Genomic DNA, 13,332 nt, shown 5'->3' with positions numbered 1-13,332 from the left:
CTCAGAAGTTTGTCAGAAGTATAATAAGGATTTCAGGCCAGAAGCAATAATGTCAGGTCTCTCAACCACTTTACACAAGCTCTTTTAAGTGCTCAGTCTGAAAGACATTGCCTGTTTAGACCAATATGTGCCACCTAAACCACATGAGTGGGCTCTAAGTATTGGGTTACTGCTGTTTGTAGGGGTAAAACGGATACACTTTTTCCCCCCAAAAGTGACTTGTTGAAAGGGCCATCGGAAATGTCCAGAAGAACGGTGATGATAATGTACACCAGATCACTGTGCCCTCTGTGTCCAAAGCCACTATTTCACTGCTGGGAGTAAGCACGGCCACACACACCTGCAGCTACTTATGAACAAAGAGGAAAGGAGAAAATTAACCAAAAATGCAATAGAGACGGGGAGATATGTAGTTTATAGTGAATGAGAAAAATAAAATACTGGGCCAGAAATTTGCCATCCTGCCATAATAAGAAACCCAAAAGTCAGAAATATGACTGAGGTTGTTAATTTTGCTCTTAGCACTTTATTTCTACAGCTGGTTTCCTGATGGCTCCAATAAATGCTGTGTTTACATTTCAGAAAATTGTTGAATACAATTACTGTGAACTATTTGGCAGCACAGCTTCCCTGCCTGATATGTACGTTTTAGTGGGACTCCCACCTGCATGCAGCTGTATGATAGATTTGTAGCCCAGGATGAATTACAAAATACCTTTTGTTGCCCTGCATGTCTCAGATGTTTCCCTGTTTTAATGTGCCTGATTCAGCTGACTGCAGGTCAGCAAACGCCTGTTCATCATCCATCAATTGAAATCAGCTAGTCTGGAACAAGGAAACACCTAAAACATGGAGGGCCGTGTGCTTTGAGGACTAGGGTTGGGAAACCTGCTCCTAAACTGTGCTGCGTTGGCTGCTGCTAATAAAGTTTTTAAAGGTTTCAAAACCACTAAACATACAGTTTCTTCTAGTTTAATGTCCTCTTACTGAGACACCAGAGAAAGTAAAAGAGTGACCTTTTTTTTCTGGTTTTGTCCCAGCCGTGTAAATCACAGAGTAGCACTCTTGTTGATATACACTTCCAATCAGATGGCTGAAACAAGGTTACTACACTTTACTTATACTTGCAATAAAAACACATTGTGCTGTTTAAAGAAAAAGCCTGCAGCCAAAACTCTCTCAGGGAGCTGGAGGAGCACCACCCAGCTCTGTTGATAAGGTAACACTGTTTAAAAGCTACAGCTGGTAAAGTATTGAGCAGCTGGGCTGAGCGAATTACATCGCTAACATGAGCCTGGTTTCAGAAAGCAGAATGACAATCCGCTATAATATTCTGCAATAGGAATATTTACGTCAAAGTAATTGCTAAACCTAACAGGTGTTTAGTCTAATTATTTTATTTTTTAACATAAGTCCAAGTAGCGAAATCAAAATGGCAGAATCAAATATTATAAATTAATTGGAATGGTAACTGAAAAAATTACTTTTTTTTTCTTTTTTTTTGGGTGAAGTCAGGGTGTGTGTGAACCTTTTCATATAATTATCACAACACAATAAAAAAAAAAAAAAAAATCTAATTTTATTTCTCTTCTATTCATTAAATGTATAAAAACTAAGATTTTCAAGTTTCAGTCTCTAAATGCATCAGCCAACAGGACATATTTTAAATTATTTTGATTTTAATACAAATCAAACGAAGAATAATCCTAAATGTTATACTGTATTTAATATGGAAAAAAGAATCTGAATTTGGTAAACGAGAATCCTCAGGTCAAACCATAAAACAATAAACAGAAACCTGTATCAGCCAGATGAGTTGATTTTTACTCAAGGTTATTGTCCTGTGAGAAGCTCATACCGGCCTGTGCCTACTGTGAAAATCACTGCATAAGACTTGTTACAGTGAAGTTGATGTTCACAACAAAAGCAGCCTTTGTGCCTTTATCTGACACAGCAGGGAGGAAGAGAAGTGCATGGCTCAGGATCAAGTCCGCTTATCATCCTCTGGAGAGTGCTGTACTTCACAACTAGAGTCACAAACAGATTCTTACTAAATATATATATATAAAACAACAGCAGGTAAATATGTTTGAATTTAATCTCAGTCATTTGTATGTCTATTTCTGTTGGGCACAGTTTGATGTTACATTTGCAAGTTCAAAGTGCATCGGCAAACTCCTTAATTGACAATAAGTCACAGATAATCTAATCTGCTAATTAGGAGTGTGCCAGTGACTGTCCCAAAGAGGAAATGACATGGGCCAAGCAGGTCTGTGTCGGCTGGGCGGGGTGGGGTGGGGGGACGTGGCGCTAACTTCAGACACTCAGCTGCTTAAAGACGAGCTCCAGGTCGGAGGAAGGCCTGCAGGACTGCAGCGGAGCCAGACAGACGAGGCCTTCCTCAAAGCAGTGTGGGCCGTCACTGGGGGGTTAATCACATTAGGACCGCAGAGAGGGAGACAGACTGCCTGCGTTAAACACACCCTTCATCAGACACTTTATCCACTGTTAACAGCTCCCTGCTGACAGGGCGTGTCTGCAGCTGCGAGAGCCTTCATCTCTCTGCGATTCTGGGGAAGTCTGCTAACCTGCGCCCGGATGAGAGCCTCGAAGCTCGGCTGGAAGTAGTCGATGCGACTCTGGTAGAATTTGGGCATCTCGTCCAGCAGCTGCTTGTTCTTGGCCTCAAAGTCCTCCTTGACTGGTCGCAGCTCATCTTTTGCCTGGAGTGTGGAAGAAAACCAAAAAAAGAAAGAGAAAAGCACAGGTTACATATAACCTGCCTCAAATGTAGAAAACTCAGGGTTCTCGCACCTTTTTTAAAAAAACGTTTTCCAGACTCAAACTCCCAGAGTTTGAAGTCCTTTCTTGCTTGATTTCTTATTTTTAAATTTTAGTCAGGTTTATTTGTATAGCACATTTCAGCACATCATAAAAACATCATATAGTCAATCATCAAACAAGCAGTGAACATTACATCTTGTCAAATGCCATCATCGAGCAAACACACATCAAATATGTTGATCAATGTTTCGCTAACCAAGGGCAGCTCTAAACAGGTGGGTTTTTAGGTTTTTTTTGTATATATTTTGTGTACCCTGCCAGGGGGGTCTTCTTTGTGGGCTCTAGTGTCCCTTATATGATAGTAGGCTGACAGGAAAGGGGGAAGACATGTGGCAAATGTCGCCGGGTCTGGGAGTCGAACCAGCGATGGCTGTGTCGAGGACTCAAGGCCTCCAAACATGGGTCGCGCTAAAAACCCGGGCCCAGGTTTTTAGCTTTGATGTAAATGAACTCAGTGTTTCAGCTGTTTTGCTGTATTCTGGAAGTTTGTTCCAGATTTGTGGTGCATAGAAGCTGAATGCTGCTTCTCCTTGTTTGGTTCTGGTTCTGGGGTTGCAGAGAAGACCAGCACCAAAGAACCTGAGTGGTCTGAAAGGTTGCTACAACACCAACAGGTCTTTAATGTATTTTAGTATTAAGCCATTCATTTTTATTCTATAAATGAAAATGCTCACTGTGAATGAAAAGCAAATATTTCTAGAATACCCAGGTTTTATATATTGAGCCTGAAACACCAAACGTTTTATAAAATGGATGGATGTGTAGAAGAGTCAGTGAATGAATGCATTTCCAGGTTTTTCCAGATTGTTTATGAGCCCTTAAAATGGTACAGTGTTATTATTTATTCTCTCAAGAAAATATATACAAGTTCCAGATAACCAAAACTAAAACCCACTCTGACAAGAGTTAGATTTGAGTAAATCCATTACTTGAGCCACCATGAGGAATGTTTTTCTTATTGTTATGAAATATATTTGCCTAATTCCCACGGAGATGCAGTGCAAAAAAGGCTGTAATCACGACCACAGTGAGGAGGAGTGGGTAATGTGGGCAGACTTGGCTGTGAGTGGACTCCAGCACCACTGATCTCTGTGTGAATGTATTAGTGGGTAGTCTGCTGTAGGCATAGAGTTATGGAATGCACAATGAATAATTGTGAGAGGGTGAGAATTTTTATTAAGGGGGATAGGGGGAAGTTGCAATAATCATACACTAACATATTGTTTATGTGCAAGCATTATGATAAGCACCTCTCGCCCCGGTTTTATTTCGCCACATATGTTCGCTGAAATGGCCAACAAAACGTAGAGCGAGGATCATTTCTTTAAGTGCGCACAGATACAAAGGGCAGGGATGTTGGGCCTCTTCAAGGCTTTGTTCCCCTGACAGAGCTTTTCTCAGAGTGTGTGGGTGGCTCACCATGTGAGGATGCGTTAGAGGCAATAGCATAGGCAGCGCTGCAACATTATCTGTGAATGTGCACACTTCTGTAGTGGCCTCGCGGTGCGTGCATGTGTGTGTCTACAATTCTCAATTACGTAGATGTGCAGCAGTGCCTTTTTTCATTTTTTCAAAAAGGCACAACTTGAGAGAGCCTGGCAGCTTGCGTGGGTGAAGGAGTGCACATGTACGGTATGCATGTGCTAAACTACTTTATTCATATCCAGTCAGCATTTGTGTCTTTTTTTTACGCCTATGATGCTCCGTTCTCAGGACACATAAACAAACAAGAGCAGGTGAACCCTCCTCCTCCTGCTGCTGAAGTTAGAGTGATACTTTTAGAGCGCCGATGTGTGCGGCAATACCAAACAAAGTACCTGACAAAGTTTGACAATAGCTGGCCCCGTTTTCTCTTTCTCCTCGTACTTCTCCACTTTGGATTGCAGGCGCTTGTAGTCCTGCAGAGCCTGCTCCCGGCGCTTCACCGCCATGTTGAGGCTCGGGAAGACGCCGCTGTACCTGAAACGACACCCACAGACAGACACATGAAGCAATACTCGTAGTAAAAACAATTCTCAGACTGTGATGGGAAAAAAGAAAAGATAGCTGAACTTACTGAAAACAGTGAAAGTGTACTGCATCATAAAAGCCGCTGTGATTTAATAAAATGGCTCTACTCAACATCTTATTGTAGAGGTGCTCTCCATCCCCCAGAGGACGGCTCAGCATTAAGCTTCCTCTCATCTATTATCTAATTACTATAGTTCAGGGTGGCTTGAAACAATTCATTTTGTGACAATTATCATATTTCAAATGAAAATACATTCTTGCAACAAGAATCCTGGTCTTGTGCACTAAAAATAGGGAAACATTCATCTGTAACTTAGCAACAGGAGTCTGAGCTTCATCCTGGGACTTGTTGCACTGGTTTTGTGGCTGCTTTAAATGGGAGACGGGAATACTGTACACAAATATATTATCACGTATGATAATATTTTATGCAAAAATTAAAACTTAAAACATTTTGTTTGCATTGTCTTTACTTTAGAAGGTATAAATTAACCAGATTTAAGTGCAGTCTTAAACGACAACAAAGTGGAAAATGATTTAAAATTAGGGCAAAAAAATCTGAGCAATAAACAAAAACCAGAGAAAACAGTTTTCCAAAGCAGGCATGGAGGATTACTCTTACGTGCTGATTACACATGAGTCAGAAGTAAAAACAGTCGTAATGAAAAATTTAGATAAACCTATTCTGAATGAGTCATTTAAAGCGCTTCATCAGCTGTGTAGGCACACTACTACAGTCGCTTTTTTAACGTCAGCCATTAGGTGTAGCGTTATTAGCTGCAAAATGTGTGGGTTCCATGATTTACGTTGCTCTCCATGCCAACCCTTGCCCTGCCATGTGTGGCAGATCAGGGAACCACTGAGACCGTGCATACGGATTGTGAAATCCTAGATTAGAGCTCTGTCTAGTGCTGCGCCTTAACGTAGGCTGCCTGGTTAAAAGGGGGAAGGCGCTGAGGATCTCTTCCAGACAAGCAGGGATTGTTTCCGACAGGAAGTGAAGCAAGGAGTGGTCTAGTAGTGTTTGAGTGACATCACGCAGCCCAGCCCAGCCCCACAGCCCACGCTCTACCGCTATTTATAAAATCCCACTTTGGCCCAGTTTATGGCAGGGGTGGAAGCCGATCCTCGAGTCTACTATCTGCTCCAGCGTACACATACTTCAAGTGCCAGGGGATTATGTAACTGGCCTCAAGGCACGAGTGCTTTCCAACGTAGTTCTTGTGGTTGATGACAACGCAGGAGCACACTAACTTCTCCATGACACGAAGGCTAATAGAATATCCCCCCAGCGCAGCTCACCTGGTGTCCTTTCTTCTGCCAAACATAAACAGGCTGAGGCTTGCAGCCTAGGAAGGGACAGTGCTGCAGTCAGCACTCAGAAACTTCACATCACCACTGCCTAAGTCACCATAAATGAGAAAAAAATTTAATTATAAGCAGATGATCACTCAAACCATTCCTCTTCTTCCTATCCCAGATGCTAATGAAAAAGTGTTTACAGAGACCAGGGTGTTCAACCCGGGGGTCTAGAGCCAAAAATGGTTCTTTATGGGTGTGTCTCAATAAATTAGGGCATCAATTCACCTCAGTAAGTCAATTCAAAAAGTGATATGCGGAAGAATGCTGACTTGACAACTGTCCAGCAGATAGCGATTAATGTGGTAGACAAGCAGGGTAGGACACAAAAAGTCTTTGCTAAAGAAGAGGACCATTCACAAAGGGCTGTATTGAGGTGCAATAAAAAAAAGTTGAGTGGACGGAAACAATGCAGCAGAAAAACAGAGATAAACGCAGGCTGGAGAAGATTGTGAAGCAAAAAAACAGAAATAAAACAAAGAAACTCTTGGAAAAGAAACCCATATGTAATGAATCAGCACTTTATAAACTGAATTACAAAAACCTTTTTGGAGGTATAATTGTTTTGTCACGATTGAGGAAATGTTTATTCAAAAGCAATTTTAATTTTCTTTTGGTAAAGTCTTTTGTGGTAATATTTTTTGTATAACCTTCAAAAATTATGTTTTCTAACTGTAAAACAAGCTAATTTGATATGTAGCATTTCCCTCGATGTCCCTGTCTTGGCTGAGCAGCTACTGGTCAACCAGTGGCCTTGCATTCTTTCTCAATGGCCCTCAGGCTGGATGCTGCACAGAGGCCAAGGGCACGCCACGATGCATGTGACAGGTCAGGCTGTGGTGAACAGGCTGAATGGAAATAGCTTATAGACCAGAGTGTGTTTATGAGCAGCTGCCAATCCACAGGCAGGCCAGTCTGAAGCGTCAGCCAAGCCCAAGTCTGGTCTAGACTCCCTCAGTCTGGAAGGCCGAGTGTCCCTGTTGACTTTCACCATCACATAACTCGACTCTACTAACGTAGAAAAGACACAGAAATCGGCTGAAAATATAAAATAGCTGCTTTCTATGTCTGTCACTGGGCAGAAAATGATATAACAATGTTGAGAGCAATAAACCATGGGGAGGTGTCCACAGCCTTCACAATCCAAATAGGTTGCCTTCGTTCTCGCTCCTATAATTTAGTTGCTTGTTTCATTGATATATTTTATTTTCAGAAAGAAAAACCTTTGTAAAAAGAGAACAAAGACTTTTGCACTAGAAATGTCCTTATTCATGAAAAATGCATAGTTTGCTGTTTAATTAACAAAAATAAAGGCTACAATAAAAGGAGTCCTTGAAACATTATTGTCCATTTGTTGAGGAAATTACAATATTGTGAAAGTGTTTGCCCCCTTAAATAATTCTCATGTTTTTTTTGTTTTTTTTTACATATTTGCATTTTTTAAATCACCATCAAACAAAATATTGGATAAAGATGACCTAAATACAAAATTCAGAATTTTCAATTAAAAACTCCTTTATTTAAGGGAAAAAAAGCTATCCAAACCAACCTTGCTCTCTGGAAAAAGGTAAATCAAGAATGACATCTGATTAAACTACATTTTTTAGAAAGCTGAGCTCAGCTTCACAGAATAAACTCTGGCCTGGTTGTTACCTGGCATGCATACATTTAAATATAATCTTCCTGAAAGATTTCAAAAAGCATCACATCATCTGGAAAAATGTTATAAAGCTCTTTCTGAGATTTAAGGATGCCAGAATGTGAGAGCCATAGTCCGCAACTGGAGAAAACATTTAAGAAAGAAGAAATCTGTAAAGCACAACACTTTTTCACAAAACAGTAATTACACAGCGCAAAGTGACAGTGCAATGACAATAAAGCTGAATTCTATTCTATTCTATTCAAAGTGCTTTACATAATAGAGATTCAATTTCCATCCAGAACTATCTAATCAAATCAATCCAAACATGTGGACAGATTTTAAGTCATTACATACATACTAATTTTATCCCAGCTACTATGCAATACTCAAATTTAGTTTATAACAACAGGGAAAAAAGTTTTTTCATCAGAGGACAGTTGGCCGATTTCATTGAGTCACTGACATCGAGCCGTGAAACAATCTCTCATACTGTGCAAGCATGCGGCGACAGTGGAAAGGAACCCTTTTAGGACAACTTCAGCTGTGGTGGCTCTTTTAATGGCTTCCTTTACAAGAACAACAGAGCTAGCAGATAAGATCTGAAACCAGTAGCGAAATCTGTTAGATTTCTAGAACAGATCTTCACATCTATTTCTATAAGCTGTAGATCTAGAAATATTGAATTAAAGATATAAAGGCTAAAGTGGAGAATCAAAAGCACCATAAGTGGTTCCAGACTCACATAATCCAAAGCACTGCATTTAGAGAAAAAATATCTGCATTGCTTATTCTCACATTTTGTTCACTTGAACTTAGAAAACTCGCAAAAAGCGTTGTTCAGTGACGTTCTTCATAAATAAGGAAATTATAAAATTTACAGTCATAAAAATTCAACAAGTCCAGCCAGAATTGAATCTCTGCCCCTCAGCCGTCATGCAAGGGCCTTGAAGTCCCTTTGGATCTAGCCCTTAGACCTGCATCAGGAGCGCTCTTCCTCTGATAGAGACGGGTGGGTGCAGGGTTTTTTTTTGTTTTTTTTGTTCAGTCCACGCTCAACCCAGGTCAAAGGTCTCAAAACAGGCCTGACTTCTGTCTCGCCCAAAACAACAACAGAACAAAAAGGCTACGTTAGGGAGCCCTAGATAACACAAATGCCTCCATGCCCACGCACTCCCTTCCCCCCCCACATAAATACAGTGATGTCACTTAGTGACCCTACTGAGCGGATGAAACTCACAAGCAGCTCTGAAGGAAAGAAGAGAGAGGCTGATGGTGGAGGAGGGCTGTTTTTAAATTTGTTTTCTGTGCACTTCACCAGACTAAAGGATAAAGGATGGATGCCAAAAGCTTAAATAGCAGTTACAGAAGGACAATGTTGAGTAAACTAACACACACACACACACACACCCCCACGCACGCACACACACACACACACACCCACACACACACACACAACTAAGTGAGAGTCTTCCATTAATTTTACAATCTTCCTTTCAGAATTTTACCAGTTGTATTTAGAATGCCACAAGATCACAAGCAAGAATATTTAGAGACAAGTAAACAAAAAAATTAACAAAGCACTAATGGAATCCTAATGGAAGCTTTAACGCACAACAAGGTTCGTGTCTTAGCTTCTTCTATGGACAACACCATTATAAATTAATGAGTAGAAATGCTGTCTTTTAGGGAGGCTAAAAATTAAAACGGGGAGGTCAGCTCAGCTTGGCACTGAAACTAAAACTTGCTTCCACTGCTCTATTTTAGAATCATGTTAAAGCACAAGTTCCTCAGCACCCCCCCCCACCCTCGAAAATCTGGGCTGCTGTCTGTGTGCTTGTGTGTGAGAGAGTGTGTGCTGTCCTGAGACAGTTCTCTTCCTCGACCAATCCACGGCTCTGGGCCCAGGAAGCTGGGCCTGTGCCATATTCTGAGCCTACCCACACGTCCGCCTGCCGCCCACCAGGAAGAGGAAATTAGAACCATTCCATCCTGTCATTGCTCCGCCGCCGGAGCACATGAGGGAGAGAGGGATAAACGCACACTGACACCGACCTAACCCTGTCATGTTTTCACAGCGTGTTCACTTCATATAGGTGAATCCCCCCCCCCCACTCTCAAAATGACAGCTTTATGGGGGGAGAAAGGTCAACAAAAAAAAACTGATGTAGAAAGATTCTGCTTTTGTCCTCTTAGCACATGTTTAATATCAGGGGAGGAGCAAACAGGAGGAAGCGATTCCTTAACTAGCAGGCCGGAAGTTGGGTGCGATAGCCCAGCCACTCCTTTCAGCAACTTTGCTTTGCATTTGTGTGTGCACATGTGTGAAAGTAAGCAGAGGGAGTTTTATGAGATGGAATACCACTCACGGCATGTCAAATGGGGGCGAATATTAGGAATGGGAACCAAATAAACTTTCTTCCAGACACATTCTGACCACAGCAGCTCTGCTCATTTTTACAATCTGTGTAGTTAGACTGAAGACCTTCCTGTGATGTTGCATAACAGCATTACTTTCAATCCTGGAAGAATAGGGTCCAGACACTAAAAATGTTTATGGCGCTCATCTTAAATGACCCACAGTGGTGAATACGTTATGAGAAATAAGCCACAAAATGAAACCCGACCTCCCTTTTTTAATAACATCTTGTAAAACAATCATTTTGTTCAGCCACTCAAACCAAATGTTACACAAATTCCCTTTTTGGTCCTGAACTAGAAAATGAAAACCTGAAAGCACTTACACAAGAAAAAACAAATAGAAAAATTAAGAGTAACCCTTACTTTTTCAGAGGGTCTATGACGGTCTTCTGAATCTGGTTAACCTGGAATAAAAAGGACACTATTAGGATTAAACACGCCAAGCATAAAACATAATTCATTGTCAATTTGCATTATATCAGAAGATATTTTTTATGTAAAAACTCCAGACTCGCATTTCCAAAGTTATCTGTGTTTTTCTAACTCATTTTAAAGGTGTGAGTATAAAAAATATATACAGTAGATGAATGGATAATCTAAAAGCTGGTAAACAGATGGATGATTGAAAAATGGATTTGTGAGTGGGAACTTGATGGATAATATGATGGATGGGAAAATTGATGAATGGAGGGGGTACTCCGTCCATCAATGGAGCACCCCCATTGATGAATGGGGGTGCTCCATCATCTACCCATTAATGGATGGGTAGATGATGTGCAAACGCTATGAAAGCATGAATGAATGAATGAATGGTCAAAAAGATGAAAATAAATGAATCCCAGAAAGTCATCTTTTTCTATACCCTATGCTTCCCTATATCTATCCTGATCTAGAAAATACTTAAACTAAATTCCAGACTTTATCGGCCGCATAAGAAGCCTGAACCAAAGACCCAAAGAGCTTCTACATCTTTTTTCTAATTAGTGGCAAAGTAACAATACAACACAAACACCAATAATTATGTGTAGCTCAAAATGAGCAAACAGAAAAAAATGGAAAAAGGGGAGGAGGGTTGGCAAAGAAACTTTCATGACGTTGACTCTTTTTATTGTACGCAAGCCCCGAGGAGAAATCCCTGAATATTCATCGAGTCTGCGATACAAAAGGATGGAACTGTCAGGGGACGGACATGAAAGCAAAGCCCAACTGATTTGAAATCCTGTGCAGGGTGGGCTGCCTTACAAGATGAAAGTTCTTAACAAACAAACATTTTAACAATAACAGTTTATATTTTCAAGCATTCTCCTTCTGGTTGTCAGAACCGACAGGGGAGAGAAGGAGAGGTTGGGGGTGTTAAATGGAAGTAAACGAATAACACATTATGAGGCCTCCAAGCTGAAAACCCAAGTCTCATCAACAGAAGTTGGTGCGCAATTAATGAAGTTTTAGCGTCATTTACATTGCAGACATAAAACGACTACAAGAAAAGCCTCATAACGGCGCAGTGCCAGCAAGACAATCAACTGAAGTGATGAGCATGAGAGTGAAAAGGGGTTTAAAGGGAGAAATACGGAACGACAGCTGCATGAGAACAATGAGCTGCTACAGTAATCATATGTTTGCTTTCTATTGGCAGGACAGTCAATCACACAGCAGCAAGGAAGCAAGATCAGAGCTGCGCTTTGTGAAAGTGCCCTGACCATCTCTGAGAAAACACAACACTCACTGCTTCACACAGGCACATTTCCAACTACAAAATGGTTGATGGTGGTTTGAGGGAAAACAGAGAACCAATAACAAATAAGTACATTCACATTTTCTTTGTTTTACATATTCACATCCCCAGCTCCATCCCCTCCCCTCCTCGACTTGAGCTACGCTGCTGCTTTTAAGGTGAGAACACGCAGTGAGGAGGGAGAATAACAGCAACAGATTTGCTTAAGCATGCTGATGCCCTCTACCCTCTGCCCCTTCCCACAGTGATGGGGGGAGGGTGGGGAGCAGAGCAATTCCTTGGAGGCCCCACAAAGCCTGAGGCCTGATGCTCAAGCAGCAGTCTCCATCAGTGAGTCACGGGGCAGAGGCCATCCCGGCACACAGGCCTCCCAAAAATACACACAGATCGCTGAGGAAATCAATATCCCTCCAAACGGAGCATCCTCCACCGCGCTGCCGCCATCTACGCCGGGGCTCGGCTTTGGTAGCAGTGCGCCGCCGGGGCTGAGCGCCCTCCTCAGCCCCAGAAATAAACACACAGACCTGGGCCACTGCTGCCTTCATTATCGCTGCACGTTTTATCTGCTGGCTTTCTCACTCGCGAGCCCTGCGGCGCAACATCTCGTCTCAACGCGGAGAAGAGCAAAGGGTGGATTGCTTTTGTGTCTGTTTTGCTTGAGCAACAAGGTTTGCCGTTTGTGCCGTCAGAACCAACCGCCAGCTTGAAGGGAGAAGTCAGAGTGGTGTTCTGCAGAGCGGCGCTGGATTATAAACACCTTGCAAACCTAGAGGTGATGCACACTCTTGGACTGACCAGAAAGTTCTCACAATCACTATTTTGCCTTTAGCTCAGTTCGAGACAATATTTAAAAGGATAGGCGAGCAGTTCGGGTCCAAATCTGGAACAGAACCCTAATAGGTTTTCACTTGTTGAGACTCAAAGAGCAAAAAAGACAATAATACAACTGTGTCATCTACGTAATGTCCTGATGCTGAAAATGCTTTTCACTGTGTGTTTTAATAACATGGAAAAAAATTAAGTGAGCATCAGTTTGCAGTTTGTATTTTCAAATTAACAGTAGAAGAAATGCACAAAAAAATGACACTTCTCCTTATTTTAGTTGAAAAATAAAATAATAAGCTTTGTGTTTTGAACACGGTCCAAGCAGGGCTCTCTACCAAGTTGAGTGCTGGGACATTCGCACCCCAGATCACAAACCACACTGTCCAACCTACATTTTATTTTGTCTAGTCACTCAAAATGGCTCCAGTAAAATTTGATGAAGTGTGACTATGGGCTGTCTGAAAGACTGGTATGGTAAAGCTGAAGCAGCAAGGTTGGG

The 13,332-nt window shown here is 41.6% G+C and overlaps 1 protein-coding gene across 1 annotated transcript in view; it reads right to left on the bottom strand.

Annotated features, from left to right (window-relative positions):
• Positions 1–13,332, bottom strand: part of bin3 (bridging integrator 3) — a 34,087-nt gene that overhangs the window by 2,000 nt on the left and 18,755 nt on the right. The window contains exons 6-8 of the mRNA XM_032579440.1: positions 10,637–10,677; positions 4,662–4,803; positions 2,589–2,723 (exon numbers count right to left, since the gene is read on the bottom strand). Of these exons, the coding sequence (XP_032435331.1) occupies positions 2,589–2,723; positions 4,662–4,803; positions 10,637–10,677 (318 nt within the window). The remainder of the gene's footprint in view (positions 1–2,588; positions 2,724–4,661; positions 4,804–10,636; positions 10,678–13,332) is intronic.

Source organism: Xiphophorus hellerii, chromosome 12 (genome assembly GCF_003331165.1).
Source record: "Xiphophorus hellerii strain 12219 chromosome 12, Xiphophorus_hellerii-4.1, whole genome shotgun sequence".
Classification (NCBI taxonomy): Eukaryota; Metazoa; Chordata; class Actinopteri; order Cyprinodontiformes; family Poeciliidae; genus Xiphophorus; species Xiphophorus hellerii.
This window is presented reverse-complemented; position numbering and strand designations above follow the sequence as displayed.